A 26,092-nucleotide genomic window follows, 5' to 3' on the forward strand; every position below is an offset into this window, starting at 1 on the left:
TTTGAAGAAACTTTTGCCCATGATTCTTCCCTACTTGGGCTTCTTGATGCAATAGTCGGCACCTAGAAACATCCTCCTGCATTCTATGAGATCCTCATGCTCTTCCTCCTTCCTTCATTTCGTGACCTTTCTTCTCTGTTCACCTTTTGTGCCCTTTTGTGGAGGCCTCTCTTTCTTACTGCCTCCAGGGCAGTAGAAGGAGGGGCTTGATCCCACAGTTACTGATTTTCTTCAGCCTTGGGGTCCCGGCAGGTGCATTCATCCAGGTCACAGTCAGCAGCAAATGGAATGACCTAGTGGAAATCAAAGAGAAGTTGAAATAACCCACTTTCCTGCCAAGCGCCATACTTTTCAACCGGCTTTTGCTTTTCTCACGTGGTCCCAGGGGAAGTGTGGGATTACTGTTAATATCACAGAAGTGAAATTAACACTCAGTTCTTTCACTTACACATCATGTCTCTTTGGGCAAGGCAAATCTTCCTCGCTTCACTTTTATGTGTGTGGAAGGACAACAGTAACCACTCCAGGGGTGTTAGTGTGACTTAAATAAAATGATGGATATAAAACACACATTTCCCGGCACCTACACCACCTGTTACTACTGCTTCTAATATTAAAACTAATGTCAAAACCTTTTGTTAATGTTTTTGTTTCTATTGCTCTCTTCACAAAATCCCTGTGAGTAGGTAAGATGAATGTTGGCATTTTCTTTTTACACGGAAGGCCAAGAGAGGTTGGATAACTTAAGGTCACACTACCATCCAGAAAACTAAGGCTCTACAGCCTAGTTCTATGACTCCTACTTCTTAGTATTCTTGGAGCCATAAGATCATCTTTGCTGTCTTTAAAAAAAATTTTTTTTTAATGTTTTTATTTATTTTTGAAGGAGAGAGAGAGACAGACAGAGCATGAGCAGGGGAGGAGCAGAGAGAGAGGGAGACACAGAATCCGAAGCAGGCTCCAGGCTCCGAGCTGTCAGCACAGAGCACAACGCGGGGCTCGAACCCACGAACCGTGAGATCATGACCTGAGCCGAAGCCGGACACTCAGCCGACTGAGCCACCCAGGCGCCCCAATCTTTGCTGTCTTCATGAGCATGAGAGTCTGCCCATCTTGAACCCAGGATATACTTTGGCTCGGTGAGACAACGCATCTCTCTACCCATTGTGGCTGGACTGCCTCCCTGCTATGTAATTGTCTCTGCTCCATGCCAAAATAATCCAGCAAAAGTTCCTCTCTACCGGCTTGCATTGCCACCAACACACTTTTTGAGTGTATGTTAAGTAGCTTCAGAGAAAACGGGGCATCTTGGGAGACCTGATGTAAAAAGTGGCAAGGATTCTAACCTTTGGGCATGGAAAATCAAGTGAGGTAAAAAATAGATGGACGTATCGTATGCTAGTCCAGGTTCACCAAAGAGAAACAGGGATAAAAGAGAAACCGAGAAAAAGACTCCTGCTCAGGATCGGTCTAGGGAGTCCTGCAAGCAGCCTGTGGTGGCCACTCAACATACATTTGAGATATGGTTATACTGCACTATACAGGATTATCAATGTAATTACAATTTATTAATTACAAACCAACTTAATTAAATTAATTAAACTACTAGCAACTGGATATCACTTCATTGGTGGTCTTGCCTCTCCAGGGGGGTAGAGGCCATGATTCCCTGCCAACAGAAGTGTATCCCAGACAATTATAAGCAGATGTGAGCCTTTGAGTAGCAAAGCCATAGGTTTTTTGAAGGTGCTCCTTAAAGAATTAGCGTTTTCTAACAACCTCACCTAAAATCACTGCCCTTCATCCTGCCACCATAGAAGCTTCAATGTTTTCTCACGATCATTCCTTCTTGAGTGTTGAACAAGCACCAATTATGGTACAGAAGGAAGGAGAACCAGCCAAAGCCCCTGCGCTGATTCCTGGAGCCCCTGCCCAGCCTGTTACCCGCAGGCGGGTTCACGTACCTTCTTGGAAGACAGAGTAGAAGAGCAGCAGTCTCCCCCATCATAGTGGCAGTAGGCCCGGTTGTTGATGGTATCGCACCACCCATCGGCTTGGAAAGGCTGGTGAAGACATGAGAGGTCAGCGTCTAAGAACAGCTTTGCTGGCCTTTGCCCAGCTCTCCCACCCATCCTCACCCCACCATAATCCGTGGAACTCCAGGGATATTATGGGAGAGCACCCAAAGGACAGGATACAAACTGACCCAACGTTCTCAAGAAGCTGAAAAGTCCCAAGACCATTAGACCCAAGGGTCTGTTAAATTTTACTCTCAACAACTCTGCTTCTCACCAGCTCTAGGATCCAGAATGGTTCATCTAAACTCCTTGGTCAGCTTTTTCACCCTGATGTAGTCACAGGTCTTTGTGTCAAGTAGGTTACGGAACATTCTCACACATTTTAACTCTGTGGAAAAGCCTGTGCCGCTGGCCAGGTTGGCTTTAGAATTCCCATTTGATCAGTGAGGAAACGGAGATGCACAGAGATGACAAAAATTGCCCTGATTTGGATAGTTAGGGTCAAGCCGGCTTTGGATTAGAAGTCACGCATCTTGACTTTCTGTTCCTTCTCCCAGATTAAGAACCATAACTACCACCCCTTTGCTGCCACTTGTGTTTAAAGAGCCTGGTGGTCCTGAGGTGCTGTGAATACCCAAATGATGTCTGTCTAGAATGCAGGGGTCCTGGGGCTTGGGACACTAGCGCTAGAACATGAGTCGTCTCACATGTACAGCTACCTAAAGCACAGCAGCTAGACACAGAGCAGAGAGAGCTGAAGTGTTTCCATTCATTCCTGTTACTGCTACAAGTGAACAGAAACCAAAATGGGAAACGGGCCCAGGCCAAACCAGAGTTAATGGAGTGTTTCTCCCCAAAAGGGGATGTATGATAAGAACAGCAATAAGCGGTTAAAATAAAAGCTCAGAAGCCCAATGCGCCGTTTCCCTAGAACTCCTCCTGGAGAAAAACAGTGTCCCACAGCACCCTGGAGGGCATGCCAGCCAGCCCACCTACTCAATCGCATTGGCTGCTTCCCATCCTGAGTGGATGCCCAATTGCAAAGCCTCAGGAAACATCTTGTGGTCAAACTCTTTGTACCACAAGACAGTCAGTAGACTTTTGAGTTCTTAGGTCGCCTTCCAGTTTACATGTTTAAATCACTTTCTCTCCCCCAACCCTCCTTAAATGTCAAATAGACGGACTGTTCCCTATTTCACTGGGCTTTGATGAGACAGATCACTAAACTGGGGGAAAAAAAAAGGCCATTAAATGATTTTCAGCAATTGAATTACATCAGAAGGAGCTCATCCAAATTATTACTTCAATGTTTTGATTTATTCTATGGGGTCCTGAGGTCATTTGAACATCATTCCAGATGTATACCAGTTTGCCAATCACTGAAAAGTTGCTACTTGTGGCGTGGAACTCAACAGCTGTTGCACAGCTGTCCAGCAATGTCGGTTGAGAGCAGGAAGTCAAAATGAATTCTGTTTTCAACACGGGCCTCACTGGGATAGAGACAAAGGTTTTGAGGTGAGCGTTTGTCTTTAACACTAGAACCAGTCACTCTGGCTCTGCAGAACTTGGGATAACTATACAATCAGGACTTGGGTCTACAACTGCAGCCCTATAAAAGGAGTCAACGTACAGCCAGCTGCATCCTTAACGTCTCTAAATGCTCTTGGGTCCTCCCAGGAGGATCAGATACATCTACTGAGATTCCCCCAGAGTTTTCTTTTTCTTTTTCAAGTGTTGGGAGTGTATTTTCCTCATCTAACACCGCATCTGTTACTTTTTTTTCCAACCCTGACTGACTCATTGGCAAAACTTAATCTGTTCCTCCTTTATTTTTCATCTTATTGTCTATAAAAATCCAAAGAGCACCCAAAATACTTTTTTTTTTTACGTATAAAGTATGGTCTTCGGTATGGAGGATTAAAGGGAGAGCTTCCTTTTCGTAAGAACAACTTAAACATAAGAATGAATTAATAAAGGATCCAGGGAGATCTTCCTTTCCAAAGTCTTCCCCAAGGATGGCTTCTTATCTTAGGAACACTAGGGAAGACAGGGTGAAAAGAGTAGAAATGGTCTAGGTGACCTTCTCTACCTCCTGATGGATGTCCACTGCTATAGCCTGAACATGATTTCTAGAAACTGCTTCTTTGCTGCTCTCAAAGGGTCATCAGGGAAGAAAAGGGAATTTATTAAAAGGAGCAGAAAATCGGAGGAAAGGTTGGAAAGACCCAAGTATTTAATTCACTATATACCTATTAGAATTAATTATTCCTCCCCCAACCTGCCAAAAACAACTGCTCCACCCTAAACAAACAGAGTCTCCAATGGCAACATGTGCCTGGGAAACTTGACAGCTTGAGTCCAAAGTTACAATGGAAAAATTAGGAAGGGAAAAATGACTAATTGATTCAAAGTTTTTAAAGCATCTGAAGACTGCATATAGATTAGATCAAAATCTCAATAATGGAAAGGTGTCAGACTTGCCACAGGAAACTTTCCCCAAGGAAGGGCACAAGGCTTGGTTTCTCTGCACAACGTGTCCATAGGTGAATCGTCACTACCCATACCTACACCTCATTTATCCTGTAACATCAGAAAACAAAGTGCTTCACATTAAGTGGATTTTTCAAATACCTGAAGACTATTTCTTCAGGAGACACTTTTTCATTTTCATTTTAACCATTTTGGCAAAAGAAAAAAAAACTATAAAATTCCTCTTATCATGCCTTTTAATAACTTGGATAGAACACAAATTCATCCGCATGAACATTTTTCATTTCCATTTATGGGAAGGCTTTCTGTATGGGGACACTTGTCCCTTCACTAGATGAGCCCCCTCCAACACACACACACACACTTCATAAGTCAAGCTTCTTAGAATTATACCTGAAGTAAGTACCTAGATCTGAGACAGAGGCGTGGTTGTTCTTTTTATGATCCAGGAGCTTGATGTTATCTATGGTTAGCTAGCTGTTGCTCTGGTCAGATGAGGCGGCCATATAAATGGCTGTGTGTGAATGACGAAATATAAGGAGGAAGGGCTATCAGTCTCTATGACCATGTGACTATGGAAACTGTACAACTTTGGGAACTTCTCAAAAGTAAAGATAACTTCTTCTTTATATTATGTCATCTACATTCTTTATGTTGTATTATTTTCTGATTAAGGTTGTTCTGGAAAACTAGGCATGGGGATGGTGGCCCTATCTAGTCATTCATCCATTCATTCAACATCCTTTATTCCTTACCTCTATGTGCCAGGCATTGTTAAGGGGATACAAAGATAAATAAAACATGGTTGCGACCCTGGAGAGAACCCACTGCAAACAAGCATAGCTTATGATGATGAGTGTGGCATAGGGGTGTGGACAGGAGAGAAAAGTACCGAATCCAGATTTTGGTGGTGGGGATCTATAAGAACTTTCAGGGGCTGGCTCTGCTACATCTAGCCCCTGTGGAGGAGAGGTTAGGACTGGATGATTCGGAGGGGATGCCTGAGGGAACTGTGTAAGGGAAAAAAGAGGGTGAAAATAGAGAGACAGGTGGTCTCAGACTGCCTATCACAGGGCCCGCCCTCAGGAATGGTTCCATGAACATCAACTGATTGGCTGATAATACCTCTATTACTTGAATGACATTAAGAGCATTTTTCTTCTATAGCTTGCAGCAGAACTCATGACCATAGTGATGTTTTAGAAAGGTTAGCATTGAACTTTAGATGTTCTGCTCTGCTAACCTACAGGCTGGGATCTCAGCCACAAGTGACTATATCCCTAGAGGTAAGGTATGAGACAAAATCCTGATTTGCCATATTTTAAAAAAAATACGTACTTACTTATTTTGAGAGAGAGAGAGCACAAGCAGGGGAGGGGCAGAGAGAGAGAGGGCTCCGTGTTGTCAGCACAGAGCCCGATGTGGGGCTCGAACTCATGAACCATGAGATCGTGACCCAAGCTGAAACCAAGAGTTGGATACTTAACCGACTCAGCCAGCCAGGCACCCCCTGATTTACCATCTTGAGGAGTGTTTCAGACCAGGAGAAGCTGCTAATACCATTTATGCCTAATGCTTAACACTGTTTTCTTTCTCCTACACCATTTCCCACCAAAACCCTCTAGGTATGTGAAGGACAAATCAGACCCACATCCGTTTCTTCATATTGATGAGGCTGCCTCAGGCCCCAAAGAAGCCCCTTGCCAGGGACACTATGTTGCCGTGCTGGACACAGTCCTGGCGGTAGATAAAGCCTCTTGTGAATACGTACAAGAACGTGTGCTAATTTTCTCTTTTTCTCTGGCTTTCCAGTGAGTGCTTGGCCCGATTCTCCGGCCTGATTCTGATTCTTCTTTCATCCCAAAGATCTGCCTGCTGTGTCCATACTCCCTGGGCTTCACTGCAAGGCCACTCTTCGAATTTCACAGGCAAAACCTGTGAGGCCTTTGAGGCCCCTCAAGGAGCCTTGGTGACCAGAACACTACTTGCTTTTTGTTTTTCTTTGAAAGGATCACAGATACATGAAATTCTATGGTTGGATGGAGCCTTGAAGACTATTTAGTACAAAACTCTTATATTACAAATGATAAAATGGATGCTTAAAAAAAAAAAGAAATGTCTTGTTTGTCAGGCTAGTGGGTGGCAATTCTGCGAATGAGGAGGAAATCTCTGGATCCTTGATCTGATGTTCTCTCTACTATACCATGCTACTGCTATCTGATGAAATCATCGATCTTTTAATTTATGGGGAATGCTGGGTAATTTAATTCCTTTGGCACCTCTATAAGAAATGGCTTAGGTACAGCATTAACAACGAAGTGAACCCAACAATCCAATACAGAAACAAAAAAGGACTGTTTGTATATATCATCTCAATTCCCCTGAACCCCAACAACTTCCCTTCTTATTTTCCCAGCTGCAGGTCGAAATATGTCCCCAATAAGCGACCAGGCGCGATCACTGCTTCTGGCCTCGGGGCTTGGTCAGTGCATATTTCCCTAGAGGCTGATTTGCCCAGGAGGAAGCAGTAACTCTGCTCCCATCCCATCGGCAGATGCCTGCAACCCAGAAACATTTATTTCTGGGTCCCAGAATGCTAAAGCCAGATATTTTTCTGCTCATTGCAGTCATCTGACGGAAAAAGGAAACGGAGCTGTTCCCCTCCTCCAGCGTTCACCCCTTGGGGTGGGAGGGTGCCAATGATCTCACATTTGTGGGTTTGCCACAATCTTCTTGGAAAATGTAAAATTAGAATAGATACCCTGAGATGGATTCTGCAGGAAGAGTTTCTTACATGCAGCCTCCTCTGGAAAATCTCCTCTGGCTCCCTGGACCCAGAGAACTCTCCCTAGCTGTGCGTTACTATGGTATATTTTAGCCATATTTGCATTATTTAAGACTCGACACTCTGAATGGACTATCGAGGACTCACTCAGAGCGTAACCATCTTCACCAGCAGCTAGGTCAGTGTCTGGTGCCACAGGAGGTTCTCAAGGAATGAATATGGGGCGCGTGGGTGGCTCAGTCGGTTAAGTGTCCGACTTCAGCTCAGACCATGATCTCATGGTTTGTGGGTTCGAGCCCCGTGTCGGGCACTGTGCTGACCACTGGGAGGCTGGAGCCTGCTTCGGACTCTGTGTCTCCCTCTCTCTCTGCCCCTCCCCCGCTTGCTCTCTGTCTCTCTCAAAAAATAAACATTAAAAACATATTTTTAATGAATAAATATGGGGGTGGCTAACTTCATTTCCTTAGCATACTTTGTGACCAGATCTGTCCTTTTCATTATTCTTCTCCTACTAGGTACAGAGCATTGGTATATACTTATTTAAGAGTGGAAAGAGACAGTGGAATACACCATCTAAAAGTTCTCCTTCTATAATCCATCTAAAAATGTTGGATAAAATTTAACAATATCCTCTCAACTCCAGAGCTGGGATAAGAAGAAAGGAAGAGAAATTACCAGGGGGCCAAAAACAAAAAAGAAGCTGAAAAACCAGAGCAGAAAGACGGGAGTGAAAGCATGGCTGTCTTAGGAATGTTTGCAAATATCTGTAATCAAGTGGTTAGGTTTTAACGGCTGATTGGGGGTAGGCGCCCAAGTCCCGGGCCCTTGCAAGGTGGTGAACTCATAAGCGACGCTGTTAGTATTTTAATAAGAAGACTGAGTTTGTGAGGACCGATATGGAATGACACAATCATACGGCGATGCCGTACAAGGTACCCTGGCTCACTTGGAACTGGGAGACTGGTTCGTGCCCACCAGCCCTGAAGACCAGACGATGCAAATCCCAGCCTCGGCAGAGTCACCGATCGCTAAGGTATTAAGGACCTGCTGAGTTACAGGGTAGCAGTTGAAACTGCAAATGGTACTTCCTCGAACGCCAAAGGTCTGCTCCACAAATAATAGATGAGCAAGATGTAATTGAAAGAAAGGCAATGGAGACACGCATTCTGCTGGATGGGCAGAGGGAAGCACCCCATTTGGTGGCCCTGAGTAACATCAGGAGTTGGGGTGCAGTCCTATGGTCCACTGTGCTTTACTGGTCTGGGCAAGCTCACACGACTTCTGTATAGTGCTTCAAACCTCGGCCTGTGCAATACCCCAGACTCGCAAAAAGAGGAAAAGCAAACGTGCCACTTTGTAGGGTCCAAAAGAGACACCCGATTACGACGAGTTTATCTATGTGCGACACCACGACCAAAGCACAGTCTTGGAACAGAAATAATCAAATGGTGCAGAACCCATATTCTTCTGAGAGAAATAGTGGGGATGAGTTGAAGTGGAAAGAAAGAAAGCAAATAGGAAAGAAGGAAAACAAAATAACGTCAAGTGACTTGTAAGATTTTCATCTCCTTCAAGGTACATGGGGCTTAACACCTTCTGCTCTGGAAAATGATAAGGCTGTAGAGTGCAGTGATAAAGAGCAGTGTTAGATAAACCTGTGCCCGGATCCCAGCTCTGCTCCTCACCACCTTGTAGATGTGAGCAAATTACCGGACTTCTTTAAGTAGCATTATCCTCATTTGCGAGTGAGAATAACACCTCCCTCATAGACTGTTGTAAGGAGTAAATGAGCCAATGGAGGTGAAATACTTAGCCCCGTACCTGGTACACAGTAAGTCCTCAAGGAATCCTAGTTTTATGAAGGGGGCAGGAATACTACCATTGCTTTTACTGCCGTGGGTTGGTGTCTGAGTTCCCGCCACAGAGACCCTGGTCAGAAAAGCTTTGAGATTCTACCAGCAATACTTCAGAGTCAAAGCCATGGACGTTCTCATCCCCACGCCTCCTGCCCCATTCACTTTCACCACAAACGCACCATCTGAGTCATGAAGGAGTCAGGTGACAAGGGAAATGGGTCTGGAAATTATAAAAACAGAGTGGGAGAGGCCTGACTGGCTTCTGGAAAGCAAGGCTCTCCTCAAAACCATGGTGGTGACTTGAGTGTCTTAGCCTCTGAAAAACCCCAAACCACCACAGACACCTCTTCCCTGACGTGCACCACAGGAAAACAGGAAAGTGAGAAGACGCTCTGTGACTGACTTTCCGGCCAAAAACAACCTCCTAGCAGCCCCTTTCATTTCACTGCAAAGAAAGACCCGGTACGGCAGACTCTTCGACCTCACTTACACACGTATGCCAGCCCGCTTCCCCGCTGGCCTGCCTCTGGGCCCAACAGAGCCGGGTGCTTGTCAGCCACCCCCAGGCAGGGGTAGGGGTGGGGGTAAGAGCCCCAGATGGTGAAGACGAGGCACTCGGGTCGAGTCTGCATTCATCTGTGCCAGAAGAACGTTGGCTCGAAATTAGGGCTCTATTTCCCAAGAGATAGAGACAGAAGAGAACATTCTCCCATGGGCCCTTATCATGCTGTCTTGGGGGCTCAAAAACCAAATGAGACGGCCCTCCTAACGTTTGTGGCCTGCCCCTCTGTGGAGAAATGCCACAGTAGTGAGCCACTGCTACTGATGGGAGTGTGTCCTGGGAGGCCTCACCCAGGCTAAGAAGCCCTGTGCCTCCGGCCCTGACCTCCAGCTGCCTTCGACCAAACTGCATGAGACAGGGCCACCGTCCTTATTCCTCAGTCACATCTCCACAATCACGCGCAAGGTCGCTGCCGGGCCACAGCTGGCCTCCATGTCCACAAAGGCCCCCCCAAACCTCTCTTCTGACTCCCGTCCTCCACGCTCGCCCTTGGCCCGGCCGCAGCTCTTCCCCAGCAGTCGGCTGGTCCAGATTTTACGCCAATGACTCCCAACCCTATGCTGTTGCCCTCCCTGCTTCTCGAACCACACCGCAACGCCTCTCAAGAGGCTGTCTGGTGGCAACCACGGCAGTTCTCCCGAGTCCTGATGTAGCAACGTCTGCTTGGGCTCCCGGCAAGAACCGGTAATGACACACCATCAGACCTCACTCGCCTCTCCGCTGCCAGACCGGTAGGCCCGCTGATTGTCGTGATTTTGTTTTCTTGTTTGGATGGGGGCTGGGAGAGGTGGTGACGGCAGAGGTGGCCTGCAAGGTCTCCTGCCACGGTCTCGCTTGCACGGCATTTGACTTTCTTCTCTAAAAGAGGGACGCATCAGCAACTGTCCGGGGGAATTTCCTGTCTCCCCTCCTGCTAATCGGAGCCAGCCTACGTGTTTCAAGGTCAACGATAGAGACTTTGAACACAAGAGGTTTGGACTCGGTAAGGCCCCCGGGGGCAGGGACACTTCCATTCGTGCTTCTTTCCATGAGCGGTAGACCCCCGCAGCAGCACAGTGCCCAACACAGCACACGGGGTTCTTAACGCAAGACTCATGGATCCCCTCCAGAAGACACTTTCTAACCTAAGAAGGCAGAATATTTTTCTGCTTTCCACTCCTCCTGCCCTTCCTCCAAGGTAAGGTGCCTTTCCTCTGTTGTTCCCGACCACCCCAGGTGTCCATTCTCGCCATCAATTACGCTCCCTAACACGTCACCTGAGAATGGCTCACCATGAGCTTCCAGGTACAGGTTCATGGATGATAGACCCTTACAGAACCAAACTTAAAGATCCAGAAGAACGAACCTGGGAGCAGAAATTCAGGCCATGGCAGCCACCGTGCTGAGCAGGTGGGACAGGACCTGCCCTGCCCGTGTCACCACTGCTGGCAGTCACTCACACAGCCCCTCCTCTCTTGGCTCTCCGACAGCTGTTGTGCCGGGACCGCACCCCCCGTGAGGGACACCGTCGGCAGCCTTGCTCTGCTCAAGGGCTCACATCGCTCTGGGAGGTGGAGGAGGAGGAAGGAGGAGGAAACAGCTGGCAGAAAGGGCTGGAAAGGCACCGGGAAGAAGACCCCAGGGCAGACTGCCGGGGTCCCACTCTGACCGCGAGCCTCTACTTCCCTCTGTCCCCGTCTTCTGACTCCTTGGCCGGCCTGCAGTTCATGGGAGGTTGAGGCCGGCCTGGGCTGGCGATGGAAATGTTCTACCGCAGCCCGCCACGCGTGCTCGCCCCCCGGCGCCCTGCCACACGCACACCCATGCCAGGCAGCTCGGCATTTCTTGGCTCCCCAGGCCTGCCTGTGCGAGATGACTGGGAATGCAGACTGTGGGAGGAAACGACAATATTCATTGTTTGGATTAAATATTTTTCTTGGCCCTCCTGCTGTTTGCTGAGCGTCGTATTTTTTTTTCTTTCCCCATTCTCCCTCATTCCTTCCCTCCTCCCTCCCTCCCTCCCTCTCTCCTAGTCTCTCTTTTCCTCACTCTCTCCTCAGCAACCGAGCACACTGGGAGAAATTTCGGGGAGAAAGCAGAAACTCCTGGGGTGGAAAGAGCTATTTAAAGGAATCAAAGCAGGTGACAGAACCTTTTGCCATTCTGATACCACGCCCAGCTCTTCCCAAACATGGAGCACTTTGGAGTAAATCTAAAGCTACGTTGTTTTGAGTGTTCACAAGTACTCGTGGGGTCTAACTCGCAGGACTTGTTTTCTCTCTCATTCTCACTTTCTTTCATATATTATGTATATATATACATTATTACGTACACGTCATATACACAGAAAACACACAGATATAACAGACACATATATACACACGTACACATAAATATGGTACGTATGATATATACAATATTCATATAGAAGATACATGTGTCGTAATAATATATAACATGTATATTATGGATATATAACATTAAGATATGTGTTTTTATTATATATATACATACACAGAGAGACGTATACAATTTCTCTGTAAGTTCCTTGGTATAAGGAATGTACCTAAAGGCAAAAATATTTTTACAAACTACAAGCCATCATATAGAAGCCAGATGCAATTTTTATCTTATATATGGCATTTTCTGTGACATGGCACTGTGCTATGTGGATGCTATGCATGATCTTACCGAGCCCTCACCATCACTCAGTGAGGTAGGTATGTATTATCATGCCCATTTTGCCAATTAAAACACCAAGGACTTGAGCCATTAAGGAACCTGTGTGAAGAAAAGACGTACAGCCACTGTCCGATGGCCAGGCTCGTGCTATAATCATCCTGACGTATCCGTCCTGCCACCAGTATTGTCACCAAATCATAATGATACGTCACACTCCACTTCTCAGTAGCAAACCTGGTCCAATCTCTCACCACACCTATGAGCATGCAAAGCCACTCTCTGAGGAAAAGTCAATGCTATAGAAATCCACGAAAAACAGATCAGGTAGGCTATTTAAGTTCAAAACATATACTATGAGCCAGGCGTGAGGCTAGTTGCTGAATTCTTGGGATATTTAAATCGATACATAATTAGTGTGTCTTCTTCTAGGTACAAGGAACACGGTATGTTCTGTGTATGACAAAGTCTGCCTTAAAGCAGCTTTGGTGTCATCAGCACTGAATAAGGAAGGATCGGAACAGCGTCTGAGAAAATAGGAAAGAAATCATGGGCCAATGGAGGATTAATTCCCAAAGTAACTAATAGCACCAATAAGAGCTAGAAGGCTCAGAATAGGAAAGGGTCTGCGACATTTCAGAAAAGCTTTATGGAGTATATAGGATTAGATTTCATCTTTGAGTATGGATGGGATTTGGCAGAGAAGTGGGGAGAAAGATCACAGCAGGAGGGCAAAGATAAGCCAAGATTTCAGATGAAAAAGAAAGCGATGTATCTGTGGTTTTCTGCCTCAAGTATTAATGGCCCACATTAGGAACTAGGTCAAAATCTCCATTCTGAGGAATCTAGCTGCTCCTTAGCGTGAAGACAATAGAGACCACTGGAAGTTTTGCTTTGTTTTGTCTTCTCTGTGTTTTGTTTTGAGCAGAAGAACAGGACAAAAGTTATGTTTCAAAGACTGGATCTGGGGACAGTGTGGGAAATGTTCCGGAAAGAAGGGATCAGATTCAGAGCAGGTAGAAGTTCACCTCAAACAAATATGAACTGAAGAAAACAGAACTGGCTGGTTGTAACATGGAACAGAAAACAAAACAAACAAAAAAACAGACAGACAGGAGAGGTACTGCAAAGGAAATGGCCATATTTGGGTAGGAGACCAAATGCAGATGAAAGTTTTTTTGTGACATTTTGACTTTCAAACCATGCTAAGTGTTTCTCAAAAAATTTGTTCATTATGGGGCGCCTGGGTGGCTCAGTCAGTTTAGCATCCGACTTCGGCTCAGGTCAGAATCTTGTAGTCTGTGAATTCGAGCCCCACGTCAGGCTGTATACAGACGGCTCAGAGCCTGCTTCAGATTCTGTCTCCCTCTCTCTCTGCCCCTCCCCTGCTCATGCTCTGTCTCTGTCTCTCAAAAATAAACATTAAAAAAAAATTTTTTTTTAATTTGCTCATTAAAAAAAAAGCTAGAAAGAATCCTTACTAAATCTAAGGACTCAGTCTTAAGAAACAGAGTCTAAGCAAACAGCAAACCCTGTCCTAGCTCACAGTGATAAGGTCTCCATATCTTTTCCCATATAAACACAGACCTAGAGGGTCCCGGCCAGTTTTCTCTCCTGCCCGATTACTGCCAGGCTTTCTCCACAACTTAGGCCTGTTTTGTCACCCCTGTAAAACCCAGGTCCGGCTGAGTTGAGGAATAGCAGGAGGGAGGTGTCATATTTAGTCTAGAATATTTTCTTGCCAATAGTCTTGTCTCTTTTAGCCCTAGTCTAAGTTCCTGTGTCTACAAACAGCTCAATTTGTGTGGCTGATTACTGTGGTTCTTAAGCTCAACCTGTCACGCCATCCCACTCATCAATCCGCTGCTCTGTCCTCCGTTAATTGGTGTATGCACAGAGCCTCCCTGTCACCCATATGGAACCTATTCTGTGTGTAAGTGCCTGGTTTACGTCCCCTTTATCTAGGGGATGCTTGTCCGTGTATCTTTTTCACTCTTCCACTGATCGGCTGCATGTGTTTCAAATAGGTCCCCACTCTCATCTCCCTGCTCTCTGGTCCTCATTCAGCAGGGTTCACTGGCACAACACCCCTTCTTCAGCTTAAAGCTTGCAAAGCCTGGGGAGCTGTCCCAACAGGTGGCCAGCACCCTGTGCTCATCTCTTCATTGAGTATTCTACAAGCCCTACATTCCTAATTCATGTGTTGTTTGTTTTCAATCTTCCTACCAGTTAAGAACAAGGACTCTGGAAACAGACTGCCTGGGTTTGTGTATTTATCCCACATTTGCTACCTCTGGAGCTTTGCAAAGGGACCTGAATTCTCAGCCCCTCAGTTCCCTCATCAGGAAAATAGGAATGATAATAAGGGTAATAATTCCTTAGTATGCACCTGCTATATAATAAACACTCAGTAATGTTATTAAATATACCATGCAACCAGGAGCTACTTCTTGTCTGTTTCCCGAGTGCAATAAGCCTGGATATTCTGAGTATTGATGGTGCCCTGTCTGTGAAGGTGGACGTTAGCCCTCCCAGAGGCGGCTACGGGATAACCTGGTGGGTCATTCTCCTCTCTCTTTTTTTTTTTTTAATTTTTTTTTTTGTTTTAACGTTTATTTATTTTTGAGACAGAGAAAGACAGAGCATGAACGGGGGAGGGGCAGAGAGAGAGGGAGACACAGAATCGGAAACAGGCTCCAGGCTCTGAGCCATCAGCCCAGAGCCCGACGCAGGGCTCGAACTCACGGACCGCGAGATCGTGACCTGGCTGAAGTCGGACGCTTAACCGACTGCGCCACCCAGGCGCCCCTCATTCTCCTCTCTCTTAATCACGACCTGTAATCCCAGGGATCTTACATTTACTTTGCCCAAGTATAGGAACAGAAAAACTATGCATAATATGGCCGTAAGGCAGGAAAAATACAGAAGCCAAGTTAGCTGATACTAATCCTCTCTCTTATGTTCTGTTGTAGTTGAGGTACAGCAGCAAGGCTGTGTCAAAGTCTGTCTTTAGTCCCTGGTCTCTTTTTCCCCCACCATCTCCACATCCACGCTGGGCCCTGCTCGCTCTGAAAACCCCCTTGCCCAAGGTGTCCATCCCTACCATAGTGTCTGCATAGTCTCCTACCTCTCCGGAAAGCAGCTGACATGTTAAGGAGCCAATGATAAATATGTATCTGCAACCAGATAAAATAGAAATTATTGAGGAGAAAATGACTTTAACTTTGGAAACTTTGAGACTTCGTAAGTCAGATGTGGGAGATAAATATTTGAGGGAGAAATAAAAGTATGTACAGCATCCTTAAAGTTATACAGTGCAGGCAGCCACCTGTTAAAGAAAACTGGGAAACTTCGTTCTATGTGTCGGAACGTCTTCTACTCAGGTGAAATGAGCATGAGTGGTGCTGTTAGGGACTGAAGTGTGTTCCTCCAAAATGCATATGTTGAAGCCCCAACTCACAATATGATGGTATCTGGAGGTGAGGCTCTAACAGGTCATTAGGTTTAGATGATATCATGACGGGATCAATGTTCTTAAAGAAGACATACCAGCTCCTCCTCTCTCTCTCTCTCTCTCTCTCTCTCTCTCTCTCTACCTTGTGAAGACATAGCAAGAAGGCAGCCGTCGGCACACCAGAAAGACAGCCCTCACCAGGAAACTGAATGAGCCAGCACCTTGATCTGGGACTTCCCAGCCCTCCAGAACTGTAAGAAATAAATGTCTGGTGTTTAAGTCCCTCAGTCTGTGGTCTTTGACCACAGCAGCCCAAGCAGACCAACACGCATGCCTTAGTTAGTGAATTTATTAATTTAGCTATTTTTCCTGATCTGTCAACACAAAGGATTTTCAGAGATCCTGTCTGAGAAAAAGGGAGCACGAAAACAAGGTAAGAGGACAGGCAGGAAGCGGCTCTCAAGAGGGAGCCCAAAGAAGTTAAAAGATCACTGGGTTCTGCTATTCATTTACTGGGCAACCTGGATGGGTCTGGCCATCGGGCTGGGCGCAAGGGGCATAGACACAGGACAGGCGAGTATGGCCAACAAGCCGGGCAGGCTCCAGGTACTTGTGACTCAGCTGCCGTGTCACTGGGGTCATAAGTGGTTCCAAGGCCAGAGACCATTCCCAGGAACCTGACGGCATAGCAGACATGCACCACCAAGTTTAATATTTCTCACATTAGAAAGACTTCAGTTGAATCTAATCTCATTTTTAATTAGTCCTCACATCGCCTGGTGAGACAGATTAATATGATTATCCATATTCCACTGATGGGGAAAATGAGACAAAGGGCCATGCCCCAAGGTCACTTGGGGAATGAGCACTAGAGGTGAAAATTAAACTTAAACGTTTTAAACTTTCAAGCCAGAACACAAGGGAGAGGACATTGGGGACATGGCTTTCATCTCCATTTGTTCAGGATCTTTCACATCTGGATAATGCATATTCAACTTACTACTTGGTTTGTCTAATTAAAAAACAAAATACTAATTCCAGTTCTGCACCCCACCAGTCCACATTCAATGCATAAAGAATTCACTAAATAATATATGCCAAAGAAGAGAATTAAATGAGCATTACCTAACCACATGTGAATATTTGTTGACTATTTATGGTATGTTTAATAATAAACTACAGTGTGTGTGGGGGGGGGTGGATAGGGGTGGATATAAACACAGAGGAATTAAACATGCCCCCTGCCCTCTAGAAGCTGGTTTAACTGGATGTTCAAAATAGCTACACCAACAAAAACACAAATAGCATATACCTCCAACCACACAGGCAGGAACCAAGTTTTTCTTTACTCCCCGTGGTAGATGTTCAAGCATTATATGTTGGGAAACTGTTAAGTTGAGCTTTCTTCAGAGTAAACTGAGATTATCAGTGTGAGAGGTGAGCCCACAGAATAATCATGCACCCCCCTTCCAAGCAAATTAAGTTCATCTTCAACTCCTCTCTTGTATTCACATCCAACATCCAAACGCTTACCATTCTACTACAGAAATAGTTCTATATTCAGCCCCTTTTCTTTCTACTTTCTCAGTTCAGTGAGAGACTATTACATTAGCTCAGGTTAGAGGTGATAAGGTTCTGACTTCCATGGTCAAAAGTTTTTGTCATCATGACTTTCTTCCTAAAGTATACGTCCTATCATGTTTTCTCTGTGACAGAGATGTTCAATGGTCACCTGATATCTGTATAGTCCCCTGTGTTTCCCTGACCCTCTTGAGGCGGGCTTGAGGCCATGTGACCACGTACTGGGAAATAGAAAGGCAAGCGGAAATGATGTATTAATTCTGTTCCAAGGGACTCAAGAGTTACCGGCCCCTCTTGTGTCTTTTCCGTCCCTTTGGAGGCAACCATGGAGGCCACATTTTGAGAGAACAGAGGAATAAGACAGAAGAGATGAATGGGTGCTTTAAATATTTACACCTTTAGAGATTTAAGACTTAATCTCAGACAAAGACCAAATCAAGGGGTGGATCTTTAACACCCTTTGTTGAGGCTTTTAACTGGACTAATGTGGCACCTGGGGGATCCTCGCATCTTAAAAAAATGCCTCCTAGAAAAGAGACGAAGGCCTTTGTCCCAGAGAAGCCTCTTAAGCTTAGAATACCTTTAATTAAATCTACAGAGAGAGCCACATCTGGAAAAGACTTGTGAGGATAGCTGTTGGTATATGGATTTAACTAAAATTAAATGTATACAAAACCAATAAAGTCTGTGAGTTGAATTGCCAAAAGTACCATCAGCTTGGATTAAAAGAGACTTATAGTTGGAGAACATGAAAAGATTTTTGGGTCCCCCATAGTCTACGACAACAAAGCAGGCAGAGAGAACCACTTAGCTTCCAGTGGAGGGATGTTCTCCAAAGCAACTTTTTGTGGCCTAAGAGGATGATGGAAAATGAAGGACTCCCAAGCCAGCAGAGCCAAAAGCCATGAAGAACTCCCTGGGAGTTATACCCAAGGAGTAATCAAATGCTACTGAACAAGATACTCCCTATTCTAAGAGTAGGGGTTTTTTACAACTTGTCTCAGAGGGATTTCAGAATTGTCATAGGCCGGTAACTGTTACGTGCCTCTCATTATTCTCCCTGAAAGGGGTCATAGTAAATGACAGTAAGTAGGTGTCTTTTCTCTGCCCCACTTTGTTCATCAGGTGTGTGTAAGGTAGAGAACTTGAACACCAGGCTCTAGATTAAGAGAAGCACATTGTAACCTGATAGTAAATCACGATCGTCTAGATTTCAAGCCTGATGCTATGATTGGGGAAGACTTTTGGAGTGTCTTGGGATCGAGTAGAATGAGTTTAAATGCAACAAATGTTTGATTGACTGGCAGATGACATTACATGTCCACTGTTCCTTCCACTCTCTTCCTTTGTCATGACTTCTCTATCAACAGAGTCTGATTCTCCTTCCTACTAATTCTGGACCTAGCCATGGGGCTTGTCTTGACCAATGGAATGTGAGTGCATGTCACACACGCTACGTTTGACCAGAGGTTTTGAATGTGCTGGCATGCCTCTGCTGGTCCTTTTGTGCCCATGCTATCCACCAAGAGTTAACAGAACCTGAGTAGTAGCTGCTGACCCTGAAACCTCGAGTGACAGACACGTGGAGCATATCCGGACCCAACGCACAACCTAAAGCAGAACGAGTTCAGTCACCCTGCAGATGCACGAGTGAGAAATACATCTTGTTATTAAAAGGCCCTGGTGCTTGATTATTTGTTATACAGCATTATTACGGACAAATTTGATGACTGCATTGCACCACTCCCTTTCACAGCTTTGCCTTTCCACATGCTTCTGTTTATCCTTCAAAAGGTTACCTTTCTAAGAAGATCTCTGCGTGACTGGGACAAGCTATTTGCTTTATTCTCGGTGTCCCCACGTGACTTTGAACGTATCTCTGTGTTGCTATACTCATGGGGTAGCAACTGATTGCTCACCTCTATTGCACAGACTGGGTTAGGAAGTTAACTTAATCACTTTTGTAACTCAGCACAAACTGGACACTCAGAAATATTTTAAGGGAGGAAATGAATAAATGGGTATGAAGCAGTGGTCGTAGCTTAGTGACCAGGGTATAAGTCGGGAAAGGAGGTTACGACTCTTCTGCAAATCCCAGCCATTGGGGGGAGCAGCAAGCTTTTAGATTGGGAAATGGCATGAGGCTCACACAGAAAAGCTGGATGAATTTGTTTTTTCGTGTGTTGGAATTTGGAGCCCTAGATTCTGTAGCTAAGCTTGGAGAGGTGGGAAGATGCTTCCCATGCATGAAGTAGTGTACATTCCTGGGTTAGAACATGTTTTCTTTGGGGGTTGCTGTGGTTTCTTTCTCTTTTTCTCTTTTCTTTTCATTTTTTTCCCCAGCTTTGGAAGCATCCAATGTTTGCAATAACAATAACAACAACAAAAATATGAGGCTGGCCCAGTATGAATCAGGAGAGAATGTGTACATGCAGTGGATGTAGGGGGTAGGAGAAGGAGGTAGAAAGTGGAGAGAGGGGAGAAGAAAGGACGCACACAGTTGCCAGGAGCTTCACAGAAGAAAATGCCATGCCGGACACGTGGCTGGCACAGAGGAGAGCGACATCTGTTCTCGATGAGGATCCCCGGTGTGTGCACGTGTGTGTGCATGTGCGTGTGTAAGGAAACACCCAGGCTGTGTGCTTCAGGAAGTCTGCTCGTGGCTCCAGTCTCACTGGGTCTGCGATGCTGCCCTCGGTGGTGGCCTCTTACCGTGGGTTAGATCTCCAGCCAACTCATTCTTGTGAAGTATGTTGCAGGCTAGAACGGGCTGTGGAAAACAAGCCCAAGAAAAGCCACAAGGGCCTCCTGACCCATTTGAATTTTTCTCCTGCCAAGCTCTCATTACTGAGCTTAAATAGGAAGGAAAACAATGTATAAGGCTGAAGAGGCTATGGAGACTCTACGGGGGGAAAAGTCTCACTGGGCTCGCTGGGCTAGGGGTGCTGAGACGAGAAAGAGGTAATAAGTCTGTTTTCAAAGTAGGTGTATGTTTGTTTTGCCCTTTTTTCCAGTTTGGTTAAGCATTTGAAGACTCGTTTTCTCTCTTACCCCTGTTACTCTCTTCAACGAAACGCAGGAGAAAGAAGGTGGAGGGGTTGCATCCTCCAGGGACAGTGGTCATCCTCTGAAGGAGGAAGGGTCCCTAAGATGCTGGGCTGGAGCTGGCACGCTGCTGGCAAGCCTCCAGCTGGGGCTGCTGTCAGCCCGTTACACAAGGCTCTGATGTCCACTTTGGGTGCCTACGCTCGGAAAGGTGGAGCCAAAGAGACACAAAATTTAGCTCAAAATTGTAGACCTGATTCCTGAAAGGGATCAGACTGAGTCTAAAGGAGAGCAGCAGAGGTTGCACTTCTCCTTTGTCCGTTCTTTGCTGCTACGTTACGTGCACACCTGCCCGCAGACATTCAGATCCCTCTCTCCGGAGCTCTGGCACTACGTGAGGCATGTGTCCCCTGCAGCGTCGCCATGCCTCGGCCTGGCCTTGCTTCTCACACAGGGATGATGACAGCGATGATAATCCCCTACTCACGTGTGGCATGTAGTGTCTACAAATGCTTTCAAAAACAGCATCTCGTTTGAGAGCCAAAAGAACTTTGCAAGCCAACCAAGGAAGATACTGTTTTCCCGTATGAGTTAAATGGCTCTGATGGAGGTCACACAACCAAGGAAAGGTAAGAGGAGGAGCCAAGTTTTCTGTCCGCAGCGCACAAACAGCCTTCACAGAGCTGAAGGGATCCTGGGAAACCAGATTTCATCCATCCCCAAAGTCCCAGGCCGGGGCCATGCCAACTGTAGACTTAACACCAAAAAGCATTCAGTAGAAAGGACACTTAAAGGAATCAAAAACTCAGGGTCTCCTGGCAACCTTATTACTCTTCCCGAGTTAGCAAAATTGTCCTTTTCCCCTAAGTAATCAAGTTACTCAAGGTTGTTAAGCCACTGCTAGTCCTCTCCCACATGTGTGGCTGCCTGTAACTTTCTACCTCATTCATCCGTGCAGAAGGTATTTATTGAGCATTTACCATGCTCCAGACACCTTACCACTTTATTACGCACGAGATACAACAGTGAATAAAATAAATAAAAAGTTCTGCCCTGTGAAGCTCAAATCCCAGTGGGGGAAAATAGACATTAAAGATAACAAATAAGTCATTATTTCATAAATCAGAAAGTCTTATAAGAAACAGGACAATGTAAGGGAAGCAGGACTGCTCTGTGTTGGGGGATGGGTGAGAATGAGGGAGTCAGGATAGCTGTAACTCTCAACCCAATGGTCAGAGGGGGAACATCTGGGGGGTTGTGTGAGCCGTCGTAAGCCATTGGCTTTCACTCTGAGCGAAAGGAGCATGGTTAGAAGGGTTTAGCAGAGTCCTGCGTAGCTTTCACGTACATGTTGACAGCATCTTTTGGCTGCTGAGCTGGGAAGGGACCACGCGGTGGTCATGTGACCAGCCAAGAGGCTGTTGCCCCAATGCAGGCAGCAGATGATGACAGCTCAAACCAGGGTGGCAGCAGTTGGAACAGTGAAAAGTGGATGAACTGTGGATACATTTTAGTGGCTACTGGGATTCCCTGATGCGTTGGATGTGGAGGGTGAGAGAAAGAGAGGAATTAAGATAGCACCGAGGGTTCTGTCCTAGGCAACTGGAAGTATGCAGTTGGCATCGGCTGAGATGGGAAAGTTCGCACAGAGAAATGAGAAGCCGTTGTATGTGGAATCCCTGGATTCTAGAATTCCACCTGCTACTCTACAAACTTTGTCTTTAGTCATTGTTACTGCCTTCTCACCTGACTCAGAGCATTTGTAATCCCTTCTATCCTCTCTTGGAGACCTTGGGTCTCCAGTCCGTCAACCAGATTATTACCCACGGCCAATAAATACATTCAAGTCTCGTCCACATCAAAGGTCTTTCCATGGACACTGTTTTCCACTGAAATGACAGCCCATGGCACTTCTTCTACTGGCCAACTTTTGGAAACAATAATTTTTATTTGCTGCACCAACTTTCTTATCTGTTTCTCAACCCATTTGCCCTCTCCCCCGCCCCACTGCTACCTTTGTGCCAGGGATTTCAGTGAGCGCTTAAATCACAAACTTAGTGGTCTCATGTCAATACTCAACTTGTTGTCTACTCTGTAGCAGTTAACACTATTCACCATCTCCTTCTCCGGAAGTCTCTCTTCTTTCACAGTGTTTCTGAGACCACTCTCTCCTTCATTTCCTTCTACCTTTCCAATCATTCTCTTCCTATCTCCTTGACTAGCTTCACTTCCTCTGTTCTTCCTTATTATCACCTGCCAGGTCTTTTTCTTTCTTGTCCCCATTCAAATGCCTTGCATGACCTCATCCATTTGCCACCTTCAATCATCATCCTTACTTTCCTCTTTTCTCAACCTAAGTCACCAACTGAGACTGTGTTTTTGAACTTCTATTTCCAATTCCACTAAACTCACCCCGTCTAAAGCCCAAGCCCATCATCCCCTCCTACAAGCCTACTTCTTTTTCTTTACAGAGGTTAATGGCACTCACTAACCACCCAAGCACCAGTGACTTGGATACAGAACCTCATCTTCCCTACAGGATGTGATTCTAGAATCAGTTTGATGCCTTCAAAGGAAACCCTTCAGTGGTTACTTCTTTCCATCTCTACACCCAGGAGCCAAGTCTGGGCTTTCATCCCTTCTCTTAAAATACAGACGCTGTTTCCTAACCAGTCTACTGATCACCTGTCTCTTCTCCATGGGCTTCATCTCCAACAGTGTATCATATCTGATCTTGCCGTCTCCAGTAAAAACAAAAAAGTGAGGCTCTTCGATGCCTCCAGAATAAAGCTTGTATCCAAAACATGGCAGCATTCAAGCCTCTTTTTAATCTAGCCCACGCCTCTCTAGCCTCACCTGTAGTCTCCACATATCCCATCCTCTGGTGGTTCTCCAGAAATCCTCTGTGTTTTCAACCCCCGTGCCTTGTGCTTATACTATCCTCCCTGCCCACAGGGCTTTCACCTCCAACTGATGAAATTATTACATCCCTCAAGGCCCCACAGGAGTGCCATTTTGCTATAAAATTGTTCCCAAATCTGATGTCCCACCTACTTCCTGCCCGCTCCATAAGCAAATGCAACCACTTTCTTTGCACTGTTCCCACAGCACGTTGAGCATGCCTCTCCCGCAGATCGGACAGGGGGTTCCCAGGAGACAGGAGCCCTGTCTCATTTCACTTCATATCCCTAGAGTCTCATACTATGCATATGCAATAAATGTCTATTCTGTGAATTAGTGCTTCTTAATCTAAAACTTACACTTTCAGGAGTTTGCTACCTTTAAAGAGATTTCTGCTTGGCTTTAGGCTGAAATAAGAAGTTAGAAAAGACAATGCAGGGAAAAGATACCAAAAAAGATATGTGGTCTCTGCCAGGTGCGTCTTTTTCCTTCCACAGAGGCATAAACTCTGTTGAAGGAATTGGTAGTAAGAGTGTGCTGCTCACTGAGCACGTACTATGTCCCAGGCTCATTGCTGGTAAAACATAGGAATTGAATTTGTTTCTATATCAGTTCCCTCTACACACCCCACTCAAATGACCAGAAAGGAATCAAAAAGGTAAGAACTTACAAAAGAAAAGAGGATATGAGAGAGAATGATAGCCAATCGAGAATTCAACACGTAGGAGGGTGGAAAATGGATGGGCGAGCAGGAACTGATATCACAAATTTGAGAAAACAGATACCTAAATGTCTGAAATGAAATAGAACCCCAGAAAAGCTAAGGAATTAGAAGTGTCAGGCATCCCTACCGGCAGCAGTACAGGTATGTGTGTGTGTGTGTGTGCGTGTGTGTGTATGTGTGAGCGATGGTCTCAGAGAGCTCAAACTCATCTTCCATATTAGGAAGTCAGTTAAGAATGTCCTAACTGAAAAAAGAAAATCAAGATTAGCAGAAGAATTATTAAATAGATATGTGTGTGTAGATACAGATGTTTACAGATGTAATTTCCAGAAGAAATCAAAGAAATGAAACCAAAGAAGGAAAGAAGACACGAAAGGATCCCCTCTGCCCAGAGAGCCTGAGGTCAGATGGCAGAGGGGCAAGTACCGTTCATCTTCCAAATAAACCTAGAGGTGCCAAATGGCTCTCTCTAAACTAGGTGCAGGTATTACTTTTATAGGATTAAAGCTCAGTTTAAAAAATATTACACAAAAATAAAACAAGGGTGGAGCTGAGATTCAAACCCATTAGTCTGGGGTTGAGATGTGTAGCTTTTCTTCTACACGCAGTGCTGGCTGCAATTTGCAAATAATCAACTTGGGAGTGTCACCCTCTGTGTCATTACTCACCGCCGGGTTAGTCAGAACCACAGACCCACAAACACACACACCCACACACACAACATGCATATAGGTACACATCTGTACTTTAGAGACTAAAAAGTAAGGTAAGATGTCTAATAGCATAACTTGCTGCCACTCAGTCATTACAATAAAGCATATAATCAAATAATTCCACCTGAAAGAAATGGGGATTTTAGTAGAATGAACTAGAAATGACCCAAACTATATGCACTTTCTGAAAGAGATTGCTTCCATGACTATTTAATAAAGACGTTGTGCCAGTGATCACGGTGGTAGATAGTATACTAACCAATGTTCTATAGATTCATGAACAGTCTCAGTGCATGTATTTGAGTCGTGCTTAACTGTGTTAAAACACATTTTAGAAGCACACGTAGAAGTGGTAGGGGAACAATGTCTCTGTGCAAAGTGAAAAGGGGTAGAGTTTTTTATGTATAGAACCTGATTATATCTGCTTGCTGCTAATTCTAACCTCAGTTATAATCATCGGGAAGAATCTGGAAGGTCGCGCGGGTTAAAGAAAAGAAGGTAGCATTTCTGTGATGCCAGTTTTGCAGGAGGGTAGTATTTACGTTGCCTTCAAGCCCAGGCTAGAGATGATAAAGAAAAAGAACAGAAAAAAAGGGGAAAAGCACAGAGAAATCAGAAAAAGGGTGCGGTGGGAGGAGACAAAGGGACAACCCGGATGTCGTAAAGAGAATAAGCAGAGGGAGAAAGCCGGCCACCCAGGAAGCCTAGAAGACAAAGAAAGCCAAATGCAGTCCCTTAGAAAGCCCACCAGGATGCACAGCGTGGCTCCAGGGGAGTTTAAGAGAGGCATAAATTCTCCTGAATGTTGTTAATCTAGATGAGGTTTTACAATTTGCATGGGTCGTGCTCTCCGTGTTTCACTCTTTTAAAAAGTGAGGGGAGGGAAAACACAATGGTTTTAGCTTTCAAAATGAAAACCTAGTCCTGATTAACATTTGGAGTCTGATTTTCAGAGATTCCAGCTGGAGGATCTGAAGTAGAGCCCTGAACCGAATAGAACTCTGGACAAGCCCAAAGACATGCCCGGATTTTTCAGCCTCGTGCAGAGATTGCACAAAACTGGCAGCGACGTTCACAAACAAATCTCGAGGGGATCGGAATTTGGCAGTCGCTGTGCCTGGAAGGCAGCTCCAACTTAAGCTAATTTTCCATTTTTCTCTGGATTTTAACACGGCTAACACATATTTAGATTTAGATTTGTAAGAACCTACACTATCCCTACCAGAAGCGGAGTGGCTGTCCCTGCTATTGGCATCTGGGCTGTTATTATTCCTGCCATAATTAACATTTTTATGGTCCCTTTTC

The 26,092-nt window shown here is 45.4% G+C and overlaps 1 protein-coding gene across 1 annotated transcript in view; it reads right to left on the reverse strand.

Moving 5' to 3' along the window:
* Positions 1 to 218: 218 nt before the first annotated feature.
* PAPPA2 (pappalysin 2) overlaps positions 219 to 26,092 on the reverse strand; it is a 267,658-nt gene continuing 241,784 nt past the window's right edge. The window contains exons 21-22 of the mRNA XM_047077368.1: positions 1,965 to 2,063; positions 219 to 293 (exon numbers count right to left, since the gene is read on the reverse strand). Coding sequence (XP_046933324.1) covers positions 219 to 293; positions 1,965 to 2,063 — 174 coding nt within the window. The remainder of the gene's footprint in view (positions 294 to 1,964; positions 2,064 to 26,092) is intronic.

The sequence above is a fragment of the Lynx rufus genome, unplaced genomic scaffold, assembly GCF_022079265.1.
Source record: "Lynx rufus isolate CCGP_SWC_20201006 ecotype Redwood Valley unplaced genomic scaffold, mLynRuf1.p SCAF_15, whole genome shotgun sequence".
Lineage (NCBI taxonomy): Eukaryota > Metazoa > Chordata > Mammalia > Carnivora > Felidae > Lynx > Lynx rufus.